This window comes from Callithrix jacchus, chromosome 8 (assembly GCF_049354715.1).
Source record: "Callithrix jacchus isolate 240 chromosome 8, calJac240_pri, whole genome shotgun sequence".
NCBI lineage: Eukaryota > Metazoa > Chordata > Mammalia > Primates > Cebidae > Callithrix > Callithrix jacchus.
In genome coordinates, this window is record NC_133509.1 from 10,110,475 (window position 1) to 10,128,023 (window position 17,549).

Genomic DNA, 17,549 nt, shown 5'->3' on the forward strand with positions numbered 1-17,549 from the left:
AAATGTTAAGTTAAATCCCCATTAGGGAAAGTGATTTTCAAAAGCATTCATTCAGCTCTGAGGCCTGATCCCACTTGCACCAGCTGATTGAGGGATCTCTCAAGAGTCTGGAGAGTTTCTGCAGCCAGGGTGGAAGGAGGAGAGTCTCCTGCTCCATGGAACCTGGAAACCCCTAACTTTCTACTACTAAGAAAAAGAAGCCAAAAGCCCGTTGATCTTCATATGATGCCTCCGGGCAGCTGCAGCTGAGCCTTGGCCTTGGGAAGTTGTCCTTTGCCTGTGGCTGCCACCACCCAGCAGCAGCCCTTGGCTTGCTCTGACCTAGTTAGAGATGCCCTGCCTGTGTTACGGGAAGCTAGGTGATGGCAATTTCTGTGCTGGCTGGAAGCCAGTGTTAGACACAATTGCTATCTTAGGTCATTGGCTTTGCAAGGAGAGAAAAGTAGATATCAGGAATGAGGGAAAGGAACATGTGTGAAAATGAGGGTACTTATGAATCTGTGTGTTAGAGCATTTGGGGTATATTCAGGAAGGGTGAAGGAGCCAAATAGTAAATGTTGTTTCTTGAGGATAACACTGAAACATTTTGCTTAGAAATAGTTTAGAAATATTCACTACCAAGATATTTTGACTTAGAAGATTATGAGAAGAGGAAGTCCATTATCAACTAGACAGTTACAGTTGTCACAAACTGTACTTGTTATATAGTACTCATATATAGTACTTGTTACAATTATTTAGCTTTCCGATTAATGTATTACAGCATTTGAAATTATGGAAGTTCCTTTAATTAATCTTTATTAATATAAACTAATGTTGATATGCTTAACTTAGGGAAGTTTTTTAAAGAATATTAGAACAGGCTGGGCATTATGGCTCAAGCCTGTAATCCCAGCACTTTGGGAAGCTGAGGTGGGCAGATTGCCTGAACCCAGGAGTTCTAGACCAGACTGTGCAAATGGCAAAACCCTGCCTCTACCAAAAGTAGAAAAAAATTCGTCGAGCCTGGTGGTGCACATCTGTAGTCCCAGCTACTCAGGAGGCTGGGGTAGGAGGATTACCTGAGCCCAGGGAGGTCTAGGCTGTAGTGAGCTGTGATCACACCACTGCACTCCAGTCTGGGTGATAAGAGTTGAGACCCTGTCTCAGAAGAAAAAGAATATTAGGACAAAGTAAATTTTAGGGTTAGATTCACTGAAGGACTTTTAGGATTTTATATTTGGGAACATTAACTGAGAAAGGTTTAGTAATTAAAAGGTGGTACCCTAGAGATACTATTAGCACATTTTCATTTCTAGCTGGAATTTGTTCCATTTACTAATGAGAAGGGTTAAAATAGGATGTATGTGGCTGTAGCCACGGATGCCACATGTATGTGGCAAAATAATACAGATATCCAGGTCTGTTTCTGTCGGACCTCTTACCAAGTGCAAAGGAAAGAAAGAGTAAATCTCAGCATAGCATTCTTCTTTTTTGAGATGTAGTCTTGCTCTGTCGCCAGGCTGGAGTGCAGTGGTGCGATCTCAGCTAACTGCAACCTCTGCTTCCCAGGTTCAAGTGATTCTCCTGCCTCAGCCTCCCAAATAGCTAGGACCTACAGGTGCACACCACCACGCCCAACTAATGTTTGTATTTTTAGTAGAGGCGGGGTTTCACCACGTTGGCCAGGATGGTGTCGATCTTCCAACCCTATGATCCGCCTCGGCCTCCCAAAGTGCTGGTATTACAGGCGTGAGCCACCGGGCCTGGCCAATCCCAGCATTCTAACTTAGCACATTGTGATAGTGAAGGCTGTGATGATCACCATCAACACCATCCAGAAATGAGTCCAATAGGAGTCAGTGTTGTAATACATGTCCAAGGGATCTCCTCTAGATATTATGTTTCTAAAATGGTAAACTGAAAGGATGAGGAGAGGTTCTGTGAGACTGTGTTTCTTGCATTGCAATAGTCCCAGTTGCTAGAAAGTGCCTGGTCCATACTGGGTACTGCATACATACTTGTTATGTGTATTGATGAAAGAGGGGAGGAAGACAATAAATGTAAGAGTAATAAAAAGTCAGAGGAAGAAATAATCTACAAGAGTGAAGAGGAATGCATTTTTGTTTTTATTTTTTATTTTTTGAGATATGGTATAGCTCTGTCGCCCAGGCCGGAGTGCAGTGGTGCAATCAGGGCTCACTGTAGCCTCCACCTCCATGGGCTCAGGTAATCCTCCCATGTTAGCCTCCTGAGTAGCTGAGACTACAGGTGCACACCACCATGCCTGGCTAATTTTTGTATTTGCTGTAGAGACAGGGTCTCCTTATGTTGCCCAAGCTGGTCTCGAACTCCTGGGCTCAATTGATCTGCCCACCTCAGCCTCCCAAGTGCTGGGATTACAGGTGTAAGCTACCATGCCTGGCCAGGAATGCATTTTTAATACATAGTCAAGTACCCAGGAGAGGTGGCATCTGAATTGGATTATAAATAAAAGATTTGGATGTGGTGAAATGGGGAGGGATGGTGCTGAGGGGCAGAGTACTCAGACAAAGGGATAATCTATTTAAAAGTAAAAAAGAAAACCAGAGGTATAGGCAGAGTGAAGAAGAGTTCTGGTTTTCTTCCATAGGATGCAGATGAATATTACTAGAGAAAATGGTGTCAAGGTAATTGTTGTCTACATTGTAGGGGTCCTTGAATGCTAGTCTGAGATGTATGAACTTGACTTTGGAGGCAATGTCGATCCATCAGACTTCTTAGTAAGAAGGACCAAGATATATAGACCTAAAATTTGGAAGAAATTTGCCCAGAACTTCATGAGACAAAAGTGTGCAAATATAAGTCTAAGATTGTGCTGAAATAGGGACAGGGTAACTAACACTGATGTCCTAGTAAAAAGGTCAGGGTTACTGATATCTTGAGGATGCTTGCCTAAAAAAAATCACAGAATTATGCTCTTTTGGACAAGAATAGACTGAACATTTATAAGTGAGAGCGTTTTATGTGACTATAGGAGCATAACTGTGTCTCAGTGTCACTGGTAAAGAGTTCTTTTCCCACTGCATATCGGTTGCAAAGAAAGAACATCCCATTGTAAAAGGCAGTAAAGTTTCATTCTCTGGCCAGAGAATGGAGGAGGTGAGCTCCTGCCCTAAATGTACCTTCTTCCCAAACAAAAGAAGGCATCAGGTTTTTAAAAAGGGCTAGAAGTGGGGCAGGAAAGGAATGTTAGCATGTGCAGGATGGGACTCTAGACGAGAAGGCGCAGTTCATGAACACATGTCTTCATATGTTATATGGACACAAAATGGCAGGGGTTTTCTTTCAGGGGAGGGAATTTTAGCACTATAATGATATGCTGATGATCTGAAGGCAAATAGGAGTCATCTGTTCCAGTTTGAGGTGGTTTTGTGAGATCTTCTCTGGTGTCTCTGGGCAGGCATCAAGAAGCTCCCATGTCGTCTGGAGCCATCTGGTTTCTTTAAGCAGCTGTGCCTCTAGATACAGGAACTAAAGAAAAACGGTTAAAAACCAAGGACCGGCCAGGCGCGGTGGCTCAGGCCTGTAATCCCAGCACTTTAGGAGGCCAAGACGAGTGGATCACGAGGTCAAGAGATCGAGACCATGCTGGTCAACATGGTGAAACCCTGTCTCTACTAAAAATACAAAAAATTAGCTGGGCATGGTGGCGCGTGCCTGTAATCCCAGCTACTCAGGAGGCTGAGGCAGGAGAATTGCCTGAACCCAGGAGGCGGAGGTTTCGGTGAGCCGAGATCGCGCCATTGCACTCCAGTCTGGGTAACAACAACGAAACTCCGTCTCAAAAAAAAACAAAAACAAAAAAACCAAGGACCTTTTGTGGTTATTTCATCAGGGCTGCCCTAGCAACATCAATATTCAGAGAGAATGGCAAACATAAGCTGCCAGACAGATGACACCTTAACAGTGTCATTGCTGTCTCTTGACACTTGATTCTCATCCAGAGTCCTAAAAACCCTTAGAGTGTGAACACTTTATGATTTAAAAAAAAAAAAAATAAGTGTTTCCATTTATGTCAGTTTCTGCCTTGATCCTTTCTGACACCGAAACTTTAAAACATAAACTGAGCTCCTGGGCTTCTTCAGCGGTCCCAGCTCCCCTCCATCACCAAACGTCTGTCTCCAGGGATGCTTCCCTTTCCAGGGTCATCACTGAGATGAAAGTACATCACTTTAGCTTCGTCTGCCATCGCCACAAAACGTTGGAAACGATTTCTCTTCTACTTTAGTTGAAATATCTACCACCATTTACTGAAAGGATGACACTGTTACACCAGATATAACAGCTTTCTCTCTTCTAACCACAACAGTTACGTCTTTTAAATACTGTTTTGCATGTTTTAGACTTCGTGTCAATGAAGTAATAGGTATTTATTCCACATTATGGTTTTCTTTTCTACATAACATTAGATTCTTGAGATCATTTATATTGTAGACCATATAGTATTCTGTTGTGTGAATAGAGCATGGTTTATTTGTCCATTCTGGTAATGATGGACATATTTCATTATTACAGACAGTGCTGATATAGACTTACATATGCTGCTTGTACAGATGTGTACGTTTCTCTAGAGCGGTGATTCTTAAGCTCGACCATGCATCAGAATCATCTGGAGGGCTGTTTAAACACAGATTGCTAGGCTCCCACCCCACTGTTTCTGATTGAGGAAGTGTGGGGTAGGTCCCCATACTTTAAGTTTCTGACAAGTTTCCAGGTGCAGATGATCTATTAATTTCAGAACGAATTGCTTCAGAGTATAGCTCTAGCTGCAGAATTGCTGGAGTGAAATAGAGAATGCAGATTCCACTTTAATTTGTAATGCTAGACTGTTTTCCTATCAGCAGTATGAAAGAGAGTTGTTAGACTTGAATTTTTGCCAGTCTGTTGGGTGTTAATGGTTTCTTATTACATGGCTGAAAGAGGAAATCTAGATGCCTTTTTTTTTTCCATGTTAAACTTTGCAGAATATATAGGGCTTGCCCACTTTAAATAAAGACTATTATCCAGCACGCAGGATACACAGACACAACATACACACACAGAGGTGGTGGTCCCCAGAAAAGCCTGGTGGTGCTGATAAAATTAAATGCCAGTTACTTAAGAAGCATCGTAGATGATTATTGTGATTTTTTTGACAGTATTTTTTCATTTTTATTTCATTTTCTTCTAGCTAAGTAAGCACAGTTTGAAATACTCATGATAATAATTTTACAGTTCCACAAACAGCATCACAACATGCATAAACAATGTTCTTGACACTACTTCAAACATTTATAAGACAGGTTATGAATTAGGCTTGCTTTGAATTGGCCAGATGAACTAGTGTTACAGATGGCTAGATATTTAGACTATTGAAAAGGCCAAATGTATATTAAGTGTAGCAATTTGATTATTAATCTTTATAAGTAAATGAGAACCTCTACTAAAAAATGTGTTTCTAAGAGTTTTTAAAAATTGGTTTATATGAGAGAATATAAAGCTATAAAAGTTGAATCAAGGGCCAGGCGCGGTGGCTCACGCCTGTGATCCCAGTCCTTTGGGAGGCCGAGGTGGGGGATCACGAGGTCAAGAGATCGAGACCATCCTGGTCAACGTGGTGAAACCCCGTCTCTACTATAAAAAAAAAATACAAAAAATTAGCTGGGCACAGTGGCGCGTGCCTGTAATCCCAGCTACTCAGGAGGCTGAGGAAGGAGAATTGCCTGAACCCAGGAGGCGGAGGTTGTGGTGAGCCGAGATCGCGCCATTGCACTCCAGCCTGGGTAACAAGAGCGAAACTCTGTCTTAAAAAAAATTTTTGAATCAATTGGCTAACCACATTTTCGAAGAGGTCCATAAGGCATTTGGGAGTTCCCAAAATACTTTACCTGTTATTGTTATGATGTTGTCAATTATATCACTGCAAGTTCCCACAGTAAAACAGTCAAAGGTTGTACTTGTTGAAAATTCCTTCCCTGAAGCTGACAATATTCCAACTGATTTAGAATAGAATATGACTGTATTCTAACTGACTTGTGGAAACTTGTAACTGCTCAGTGAACCGTATCACAATACGGTGATAAAACATCTCTAAATCCACTTTTGAGAACCCGTAACCCCTCCTTTCACATCCTTTCTCCGCCTTCAGTAATAACATGGAATCTGGACATGCACATCTGTTGTAAAGTAAGTAACAGTGGAAGCAGAACTCAAGGAGAATAATGGGGTTTCTCAGCCTAACCAGTCACTGTCTACCGGCCTAACATTCCGTCTTAAATACTCAGTTCTTCTACCTCCCATTCTCAGAAGTGTTTCTCCCTTCACAGCCTCTTCTGTGGGTATCATAGCACTTAACACACTGAATCCTAATCCTTGACTTTGACCCCTTTACTAGCAATTGCAGGCTGAATTGTCTGTTTTCATTTCTTTATTTCCTGATCCTGGCAAGGTCTGCTACACATTAAATGCTCAACAAATGTTTGCGGAATGAATAAATTAATGAACAAATGAAACAGTATTGATTCTACCTGTTGTAACTTAGTTTTAAGTAACAAATTACTTATTACAATGTTTAATACACACCCCCTCTAAAAAAGAAAACTAGTATCTCAGCCTATTTTCAACCCACATTAATCCTCATGTTCATTTATTCATTTCACATACATGGTGCTATTATACACTGGCACAATGTAGGATTAACATTCATTCATACTCTTCATATTCACTATTGTGACTGCAGATTGGCACCAGAAAAACAATTTCTAACAAAACATGCCTCATAAAATGATATGTCAATACTATTAGCTTTGCGTTATCAAATTTGCTTATTTAAGCCCATCTCTACTTTTGAATCAGGCCTTTCTCATGGTAAAAGCAAAGTTTAACTGCTTTTTATTCTGATTTCTCTTTGATACAAAACATGCCATAAAGCAACAGTTTCTTCTAGTTTTATTAAGAGAACCACTTTGTTTCTTCCCCCTTTATGTTATTACAGGCAAATTCCATGACAGTAAATTCTGATAGCCAGTTTGATAGTTATTGTTCATTCAAGGATAGAAATGATATCTATTATGTAGCTTTCAGAACAGAGTTATTAAAAAGATTCAGGGCTTCAAGAAGTGAAAACTGGCATCTGAAATTTGAGGAAAAAGTGGCACATATTCCTTCCTTCAGCAGATCAGAGATTATTGTGTAGTATGGTATTCTTTACTTTGAAAATGTATGTGTAAATCTATAGAACTGTCAAGAAATAGCTAAGTTCTTTTTCTCCTTCACAGTAACGAAGGTTCCAATAAAGCACTCTCTATAGCAGTTCATTCTTCATAAATACATCACTGTTATAACTGACTACTGAGAAACGAAAACATTTTAACTCAAAAAAATACAGAGCCCTTCTTGATTAACAGAATTCGTCTTAAATAGGATTTTGTCTATAGTATCATATATATAAAATCCTTCAACAAGTAATCATTGAAACAAGTCAGTAACAAAATACTCATGACTCTATCACACATCTCAGGAAACAGACATCCAGAAAAGAGTTAAGGCCACTCAGTAGCAGCCTCTCATAAAACCCAACAAACCTTCAAATCGCAATTAGACTGAAAAGGGACCTAAACATAACTCATGCAGAGCCAAAGTCAGAAAAATCTTCCACCGTTGACATTTTCATGTTCTTAGTTTTTCAATCAAATGATCAGCTGTGATAAACCAATAGGAACTGACCCTATAAACCGACTTGGATAAGAAGCCAAGCTGATCCACTGGTGCCAGAACGTGAAGGTGCACGTGCGAAGTGGAACAGAACAGAGGCATATGAAAACCCATCCTCACATTCATGAAGTCTGAAATTATTCCTAAGAATGGTTTTTCCAACAGTTACTATGTTCTCAGCCAGTTCTACTTGCTCTTTCCTTAGAGATCTGCAATTTCCAGTATGCTTCTTTGGCACCATAAGATAATGATGAGTTGCTGCTGGTTTGATATTTCTGAAGCAAACCAGGTCCTCATTCTCGCAGTGCAGGAGTTCGGTGCCCGGGACCTGCCGCCCTGCGATCCCGCGGAACACGCAGGTGCTGTCATTGTCCTTGGGCTCCGGTGACTTGGTGGCGGCTTCGCAGGACCCCACCGAGGAAGCCGTAGACTCTGTAGTCTCCGGGGCCTTACAGTCGGTGGCCAGGTCGGCGCTGCTCACCCGTTCATCTGCCATGGCACTCACCCTTGCAGCCTAGAGCCTTGGCCTCTCCAGGGCTACCGGGCTCGCACAGGCTCCGTGCCCCGCACCTCGCCTGGCGCTGGCCGGTGAGCCAGGCTGACGGGAGCGATTATTGTGATTTTAAATATTTTTCTTTTCTGTTTTGTTTTGAGATGGAGTCTTGCTCTGTTGCCCAGACTGGAGTGCAATGGTGTGATCTCGGCTCACTGCAATCTCCACCTCCTGGCTTCAAGTGATTCTCCTGCCTCAGCCTCTCGAATAGCTGGGATTACAGGCACATGCCACCAGCCCGACTAATTTTTGTAGTTTTAGTAGAGTTGGGGTTTCACCATGTTGGCCAGGCCGGTCTTGAATTCTTGATCTCAAGTGATCTGCCCACCTTAGCCTCCCAAAGTGCTGGGATTACAGGTGTAAGCCACCGTGCCTGGCTGTGATGGTAAATACTTTCCCACTGGCCTTTTTCAAAAGGATCCAAGGAAAAATTCCACTTTAGCCAGGAGTCTTGTTTAAACAGAAGGTATTCCTTTTCATTGAAGTCTCTCTTTACTAGTGCAGAAGACTCATTGGGAAAAAGCTGGCTGGACATCACAGTAATTTCATTGCGTTCCTCAGGAAAGCTGCCTGAAAGCCAGACCTCAGTTGACCTGTTGTTGAACAGATTCACATTCTAGACAAGAAGCTGTGGCAGAGCAGTCTCCTCCTATTCAGCAGTGTTGCTCTTTGAGTGGGCAAACGTGTGTGACGGTCCTGTTTCTGTCAGGTGGTGGTAAGCTCTCTCTCTGAGATGCAGTGGACACTCCGAGAGCCCAAGCACAGTGCCAGGGGGCTCAGTGGCTATGGTGTCTGTGGGAGTGACACTAATAGTTGACTGTTTTTCAGCTTTCATGACGCTGGTCATCATCCTGCTGCACGTGTTCTGGGGCATTGTCTTTTTTGATGGCTGTGAGAGGAAAAAGTGGTACATCCTCCTTATAGTTCTCCTGACCCATCTGCTGGTATCAGCCCAGGTGAGTGTTGCCGCCACGCCCAGACTGTATTTTGGAACTCAAGTCTGTGTATCTGAAATGGTAAATTCTGTTCTGGGTGAAATACATGCTCATGAGATCATGGGGAAATTCAGAAAAGCTATTTAAGTGAATGAGTGAGTCATCTAACTCTTACCACAGAAAGACCATCACTTTTCATTTTTTGGTGGGTCTTATTAAAATATTTTTTTTTCCTGCTGTTTATTTGCAGTGATTTGTCTCTCCGTAACCTTGGTCAGTTTGAAAAACTGTTTATTCTCTATGACAGCTGCATGGAAGAGTTTCACGTTTCAGACTCAGCACTATCACTAGACCTTATTCCTAACTCTCATATAACACGTATCCTTGGCTAGCATATTTTATTTAATAAAGTTTTTGTCTCTCTCTCTCTCTCTCTTTCTAACTAGAGTTTGATAATCAAAGATGGGGCCTTATCTTGCCAATCTTTGTATCTTCAATTCATGGCACGTAGTAGGTGGCCAGTAAATGTTGGTGAATATTGAATAGTTGATAATATTCTTTTTTTTTTTTTCTTTTTTTTGCTGAAGGTAGATAATACTCTTTTTAATGATTAAAAGGAAAGAACTGGCTGGGTGTGGTGGTTCACGCCTATAATCCCAGCAGTTTGGGAGGCCGAGGTGGGTGGATTATGAGGTCAGGAGTTTAAGACCAGCCTGGCCAAGATAGTGAAACCTTGTCTCTACTAAAATATATATACACACACATACACACACAATTAGCCAGGCATGGTGATGGGCACCTGTAATTCCAGCTATTCGGGAGGCTGAGGAAGAGAATCGCTTGAACCCGGGAGGTGGAGGTTGGAGCGAGCCGAGGTCACATGACTGCCCTCCAGCCTGGGTGGCAGAGTGAGACTCCAGGAAAGAACCTAGGAAGTTTGAAAAGTATCTACCAAAATGTTAATAGCAGTTTTCTCTCAATGGCGGATTTCAGAAAATGATTACATAATTGTTTTATTAAAATAACACACCTACGGAAAAGCACACAAATCAGAAGTATACACCTTGATGAATGTTCACAGTGTGAACACACCTGTGTAACTAGCACCTAGATGACAATCAGAACATTCTCAGCCCCCAGGAGCCTCTTTGTTCCACCAGTCACTGACCCCACTAAGGGTGACCATGATTCTGACTCCAGCACCGCAGCTCGGTGCTACCTTTCAGTATTTCTGTAAACAGAGCCGCACGACATTTGCCCTCGTGTCTGGCTCCTCTTGCTCAGCATGTTTGTATGACTCGTCTTTATATCACTAGTGGATTTCTAACAAGTTCCCGGGTGTAGACAATCTATTATTTTTAGAACGAATTGCTTCAGAGTGTAGCTCTAGCTGCAGAATTGCTGGAGCGAAATAGAGAATGCAAATTCCCCTTTAATTTTTAATGCTAGACTGTTTTCCTATCAGCAGTATGAAAGATAGTTGTCAGACTTGAATGGCTCACTCATTGCTGTATAGTATTCTACCATGTGTCTGTACCATAATTTACCCATTCTACAGCAGAGAGGCGTTGATGATGTTTCTCATTTCAGAGGGAGTCTCACCCTGCGGCCCAGGCTGAAATGCAGTGGCACAATCACGGCTGATTGCAGCCTCGACCTCCTGGGCTCAAGTGATTCTCCCACCTCACCCTCCCAAGTAGCTGGGACTACAGGCATACACCATCATGCTTGGCTAATTTTTAAATTTTCTATAAAGATGAGCTCTCACTATGTTGCTCAGGCTTGTCTCAAACTCCTGGGCTCACGCAATCCTCCTGCCTCAGCCCCTCAAAAGTGTTGGGATTACAAGCGTGAGCCACCGTACCCGGCCTTCTCATTTTGAATGACTGTGAATAGTACAGCTGTGAATGTTCTGATGTGTGTCTCTTGGTGAACATGCACACACACACATTTCTTTTGGCTGTATGCCTAGGAGTGGGACTGCTGGGTCGTGGAGTGTACTCATGTCAACTCTTCATACCACTCCATTTTCAAAGTGATTGTATCACCTTACACTCTGCCATGAATTTACAAGTTGTGGTTCCTCCACCTCCTCACAGCGTTCTCTTTATTGTTAGCCATCCTGCTGGGTATGTCATGGTATCATAAGTGCATAAATTAATAAATTACAGTAAAAGTTTTAATTTACATTTCCCCGATGAGGTTGAGCAAGTCTCCACGGGCCATTCGGATAATTCTTTTTGAAGTGGCTGTTCGAATCTTATGCCTATCTATTGGTTTATCTTTTTATTTCTGATTTTTAGGAGGTCTTTATGTTTTTTTAAAAAAATCTTTTGTCAGATGTGTGTATTACAAATAACTTTGATGGTGTGGTCTGTCTTTATATTCTCTTAATGTCTTTCGATGAACAAAAGTTCTTAATTTTATATAGTCTCATCAGTTTTTCTCTTTATGGTTTTACTTTTTGAGCTTTTAAAATAAATATTAACCTAGCTGAATTTCAACTTTTAAAATTTGTTCTATTTTTCTCATTTTTATGTTCTAATTTTCTACAACAATCATGTATTGCTTTTGTAACTGTTTAAAAGAGAAAAAAAATTTTAAAGAAGAACGGTACAACAGAGTGTAGCACTCTATACAATGAATGAAAATTCAGTAGATTTGAAGTATAGAATGATTGTGAAGAATAATCCAGAAAATGCTCACTGACTGCTATGCCCACAGAGGCCTCTTGAGAAGAGCATTTTTTCTGCATAAGCTGCTAACTGTAAAATCGACCACTTTCTTGGGACCTTCCTTGACCACCCTGAGGAGATCACCTTGTTTTTTCCCATCCTAGCCTCGTCACAATGATAATTATGCTGTCATAGCATTCACCACAACTTGTAACTAATTAAGTTGTTTCTTCACTCATGACTGGCCTCCCTCAGTAGTACAGAAGCTCCATTAGGTAGAGACTTTGGTCTTCACCATGCTGTACACACTGCGTCTTGGCGTTCCATTAGTGTTCTTTAAATGAATAAACCTTTGGAACCCACAGCAGTTGCTCAACTGAAAAAGACTCTTCCCTCATGTTCCCTTGAGTACTAAGGATTCATACTTAAGTAATTTGGATTTGTCTCACTTTCTTGCAAATTTTAAGAACCAATTTAACATAGAAATGAATAGAAACTGGTTAGGTGACATGCATCTTGGGCTGCGTATTCCATTAGGTTCTGCCTAATGACTGCCTTGTAAAGTTGCCATTTGAATACAGCAAAGCACAGGACCCACAGTGTCTGTTGACCAGCTTAGGTCTACATGCCTCGGGTCTGCAACACATGACACACGCCGTGTGTTTGTTGAAGCACACACAAGTTCTCGAAAGTATTTCATGCTTCCCTTTATCTTTGGTTATTCCACGTTTAATAAGCCTGCTGTTATTAGCCAAGCTGATTTATTTTTCTTTTGCAGACCTTCATAAGTCCTCATTATGGAATAAACCTGGTGTTGGCATTTATAATCCTGGTGCTCATGGGCATCTGGGCATTCTTTGTTGCGGGAGGCAGCTGCCGAAGCCTGAAACTCTGCCTACTCTGCCAAGACAAGGACTTCCTTCTTTACAACCAGCGCTCCAGATAACCTCTGGGAACCAACACTTCCCAAACTGCAGACTGCATCTTTAGAGGAAGCACAACTGTGCCTTTTTCTAAAAATCCCTTTTTCTGGTGGAATTCAGAAAGAACTATCCAGATACGAGTGTCATTCACTTGGCTTTCTCGCAACCGCTCTCCGAAAGGGATGCCTCAGTGGTGAGCGTCCTGGCTGCATGAGGATCACCTGGGGCAATGTAAAGCTTCTGATTCTGGGCTCCACCCTCCAGAGTTCATTGGCCTAGGCACGTGGTTGAGTTTTAAAAGCTTCCCAGGTGATTCCGATGTGCAGCCAGGCAGAGAACCACTGGTTTGGTATCCAAATGGGAGCTTCCTGAGAACACCATACGTGAATGAGAGTCTGCCTAACTGTCTCCTAACTCATCTTGTGCTGAGCAAGTAAGTATGTGAATGTCAAATCCTGGTTAACTTTTATCTAAGTTCTGAAGTCACAGGAGGCTAAAGAGCTATCAGCCCTGTTAAGTGTTTTTGTGTACTGCACCGTCTTAGAGAACGCGGTAGGCTGTGCTTCTAATCCAATCATACGTCACACTCATAATTTAGCCAAAGTCAGATACTGATGAAGCCGTATTTTTCCAAAGTTCTTCAATTCTGGGTTTTGCTTTCTGAGGCATTACATTGTTTTTGAGTATAGATTACATTTTATTCACTAAAAATGACTGTTTTCGACTTCCTGGGGAAGTTATTCTAAAATCAAGAATTTTTATGCAATGTCTAGAATTCCTTCCCCTGTTTAAAGCTTTTCCATGGGCTTTGCCCCAAGGCCGTGGGCTGCAGCGTTGACCATCTGAGTGCCAGTTGCTGCGCTAGTTGAGGTGAAATGCATTCTTTTATCTCTGAGCAGCTGAGCAGGGAGCTGAGCGGCGTGTCTGGGACGGGCTTCACTGGAGCTGGTGGAAGTAGAATCAGAAGCACGAGGAAATGAGCCAGAAGGGGGTTGTTGATGGTTTTCATTTGTTCCTGTGATACCAACAACATTTCATCCAAATGGTTTAATGTAAAGTTGGAACTAGATCTTAAAGTGCCGAATCTCACACCATTACATAATCCTTATGATCTTCAGATCTAGTCCGTGTCTCTGGGTTTTGGTACCAGATACAGCATTCCCTTTACAGGAATACCCCAGGTGTTCTTTCAGCTTCCAGATAACCCCTTTGATTTCCTTTATAAGGGGAAAATGCCAGCAAATTGTGCCTTTACTTTTAGAAATTGTTCCCAGTTGATGTCTTTTGGGGAGCTGGTAGCGTGAAATGCAAATGACCTATACATTAAAGTGGCGTCTCAGTGAATACCACACATGCAGTAGAACGTTCAAGAGAGAAGAGCAGCAATGCTGAGGGGCCGGGGGAGTGACGGTGGCGGGACAGGTGGGTGGGTTTGACAGATTGTGGTGGGAAGAAGAATGAACATGTTTAAAACAAACGTGGCCGGGGTTTGGGGCTAGCCACACACCATTCCAGAGGCCAAAACCTTGAACCAGACCTTGATCAATATCAGTGAACCCTCATGTTTAAAATATTAGAATGTCTCAGTCTAATAGAGATAAAGAAGAGGAGGGCTTCCAGCAATGCTGTGAACAGTCTGATAAGCAATTGTGGTTATTCCCTGAAGTTGACTTCGGCACCAACACCAGTTCTCCAGCTTTACACAAGATTTTCCTTGGACTGGAAGAGTCAAGGGTATAGAGACCACACAGTGACGTTCACTGTGCAGTGTCAAGGGGAATAAGATACTCATCAAACTGGGATCGTTCTTCTCAAAACATGGTGTTCTTTGAATAAGAAAAATACATAGTTGGTTATTATGGACTTAAAACTCTGTTAATGGATATTCTGATAAAATAGTTGCTGATACATAGCTGATGGTTTCGTATTAACTAAAGCTGGATATTGTAAAATCTCCTAAGAACTCAGATGGGAAGAAAGTTGTATTGGCTGGTGAGACTGTGGTCTTTATTTAATAATCCTTTGTTACCTGTGAATGAAGGAACTTTGTAATTCTGATTTCTCCTAAAACATGAGCCTTTCCAGAGTCAGCTTAGACACTGTTGTTGCAAATAGCCATGCTTTGCCTTATGCCAAGGAAGCGCAGAGGGAGGGTGTAGTCTTCCCCCGTTGCTGTGTATATATTGAAATGCTTTTTTTTGCATTTTTTATCTATGATGAGTTTCTGAACCCTGATTGTATGTGAGATGAACAGGAGGTGTTCATATTATACATTCCCTTCCCTTCAGGATTTTCTCCTTGGGGGGAAATGTAGATATAAAGTTGACCTTGGAGAATTGTGAATATTTTTGCAATTCTTGAACACATTACCATGTAAATAACAAGAGACTGTGTTGCTCTCTAGTATACACTATATTTATGTTTAATTCATTCGAATCAGTAGTTACAACTGGAGAAGTGTCGTGGCCTCTCTCCCGGCCTGCCAGCCTGGCCGGCGGTGTAAGAAGTGTCGTGGCCTCTCTCCCGGCCTGCCAGCCTGGTCGGCAGTGTAAGAAGTGTCGTGGCCTCTCTCCCGGCCTGCCAGCCTGGCCGGCAGTGTAAGAAGTGTCGTGGCCTCTCTCCCGGCCTGCCAGCCTGGCCGGCAGTGTAAGAAGTGTCGTGGCCTCTCTCCCGGCCTGCCAGCCTGGCCGGCAGTGTAAGAAGTGTCGTGGCCTCTCTCCCGGCCTGCCAGCCTGGCCGGCAGTGTAAGAAGTGTCGTGGCCTCTCTCCCGGCCTGCCAGCCTGGTCGGCAGTATAGTAGCAGCTGCCTCTTTTAGGGCATCTTAATGAACAGGCTGAAAGGAATTAACGGCGATAACTGCATACTGCATAGAAAATGGCTTCTGTTCCCACTGTTAACATTTTCTTCTCAGTCACATTTCAGTGTTTGTGGAGAGTGGCAGATTCACACCAGAAACACTGGGTGTTCCTCTCCATAGAGTGGATGCGGAATAAGCAGTGTGACAGAAGCCGCTTCCTTCCTGGTGCTCCTCCCACTCACCTCAACCCAGCCCCCCGACAGGCCTTAGCATTCAGTGTGGGTCCTCAGGCAGCACTGAAACCTGGCTGGCCCACCAAACAGGGTGGCAGGCTGTGGCAGGCATCAGCGGCCTGCTTCCCGGGAAGAGTTCCTTGAGGGTGTTGGCTGTTTTTGTTAGCTGGGTTTTTTTCTGGGCTCCACCACTCCTAACTCCAGGTAGACAAGATAGATGTCACACCAAACAATTTTTAAGTACTCTGCTTAGTGCATTTCGTTAATGATTGCAATGTTTGTTTCTTTAGGGGGCTTTTTATTTCAGTTTATTAAGTTTTAGCGTTTAGAAGAGGCGGGTACTGTCACTATGTAAAATGTGTAATATCTTATGTGTTATACTATGTCATATATACTTGCAATATCGGACCTTGCATTCAATATACAGTGCAGTGGACTCTTTGCAGACCCGCATTTTTCAGTGAACAATAAAAAGATTGTTCGGCATTACTCATTTCCTGTGTTTCCTCTTCTGTGGAACTGTGGATCCTTTAGTATCTCTTCCCACCGTGTTTTGTCTCCTTATGAAACTTGGATGTACATTCTGTTGTTTATGACTGATCAGTTCAGAGTCTTTTTTCAAAGAAAAATTCTTTATCTGATTTAAAACTCATAGGGCTGATTTCATATCTGTGTGTTTAGGAACAGTTTGGTGCAGAGCATTTCCTTGAGGTATCTTAAACCAAGCTGGGAGAATCCTCAAAGATCTTGGAAGCCTGCTTTGCAAAGTCTCCTAATTGTAAAATTGTGAACTTCAAGAATATTGCATCAAAGTGGCTGAGGATTGGAGTTCAGTGACCGGGAGAGTACCACTTAGTTTTTACCTGGTGATTCTGAGTAGCCTGTCAAGTCCTTTTGTCTTTCTTTCCCTTGGGGAGTAGACAGTGCAGCTAAAGGGTTGAGCCTGGCCCTCGCCATCAGACAGGATACACAGGGGATTATGATATGAAACTCAAAACCATTTAATGCTGGTTCACTCTGGCTTGAAATGAGGCTATTCCAGGCTGTGCTGATGATGAGATTGGATGAAATGTTCTCAGGTTCTAGGGTCTCTTTGCTTCTAACCTGTAAATCTTTGGAAGAGGTGGGCATCCCGCCGATATCAGCCCAGATTCCTGTATAATTTCATTGGCCCTTAAACGCTGGGTTTTGGTTCTAATTTAATTGTTACTTGTTTGACATTTAGTTGGAATGCAGATTTCCCTGTGACCAGCCTCAACACGTGAGAAACCCCTAAGGGAAAGAAGTGCACGGTTTACTTTCACTGCTCTGAAAATGCTGAATAGAAGGAGCCACTGGACAGGTTCTGGTCCCACAGTCAGGTGCATTCTAAGGTGACCATAATAGATTATGAGCCCCAAGCAGGTCCTGGCTTTAATGCTTGATTAATTTGTAGGTGGTACTTTCTGCCTTAGTGTAGATCACTGTAAATCCTGCTTCTACCTACTCGTGAAACTACACATTTTTAAGAGCTTGTACAAAATCCGATGGCGTTTACAGTGCTTATTTGGGGTTTGCCATGCACAGAATTCTGCTTAGACACTTCAAAAGGATGATGAAGAACAAGATGGTGGGGATCTTTGTCCTTTGAAAACATACAGTCTAACTGCACAGATTAAAACACATAAGTATTATTTTAAGGCAACTACAAAATGCACTACAAATTATGGAATAATATAG

General features: G+C 42.4%; 1 protein-coding gene and 1 pseudogene across 1 annotated transcript in view; one reads left to right on the top strand and one right to left on the bottom strand.

The window, feature by feature from the left end:
• The window catches only part of APH1B (aph-1B gamma-secretase subunit), a 31,924-nt gene extending 15,605 nt beyond the window's left edge, over positions 1-16,319 (top strand). Inside the window, exons 5-6 of the mRNA XM_002763658.6 lie at positions 9,095-9,222; positions 12,655-16,319. Of these exons, the coding sequence (XP_002763704.3) occupies positions 9,095-9,222; positions 12,655-12,822 (296 nt within the window). The 3' untranslated portion in view covers positions 12,823-16,319. The remainder of the gene's footprint in view (positions 1-9,094; positions 9,223-12,654) is intronic.
• Positions 7,586-8,315, bottom strand: LOC118144778 (adenosine 5'-monophosphoramidase HINT3 pseudogene; annotated as a pseudogene).
• Positions 16,320-17,549: the final 1,230 nt, after the last annotated feature.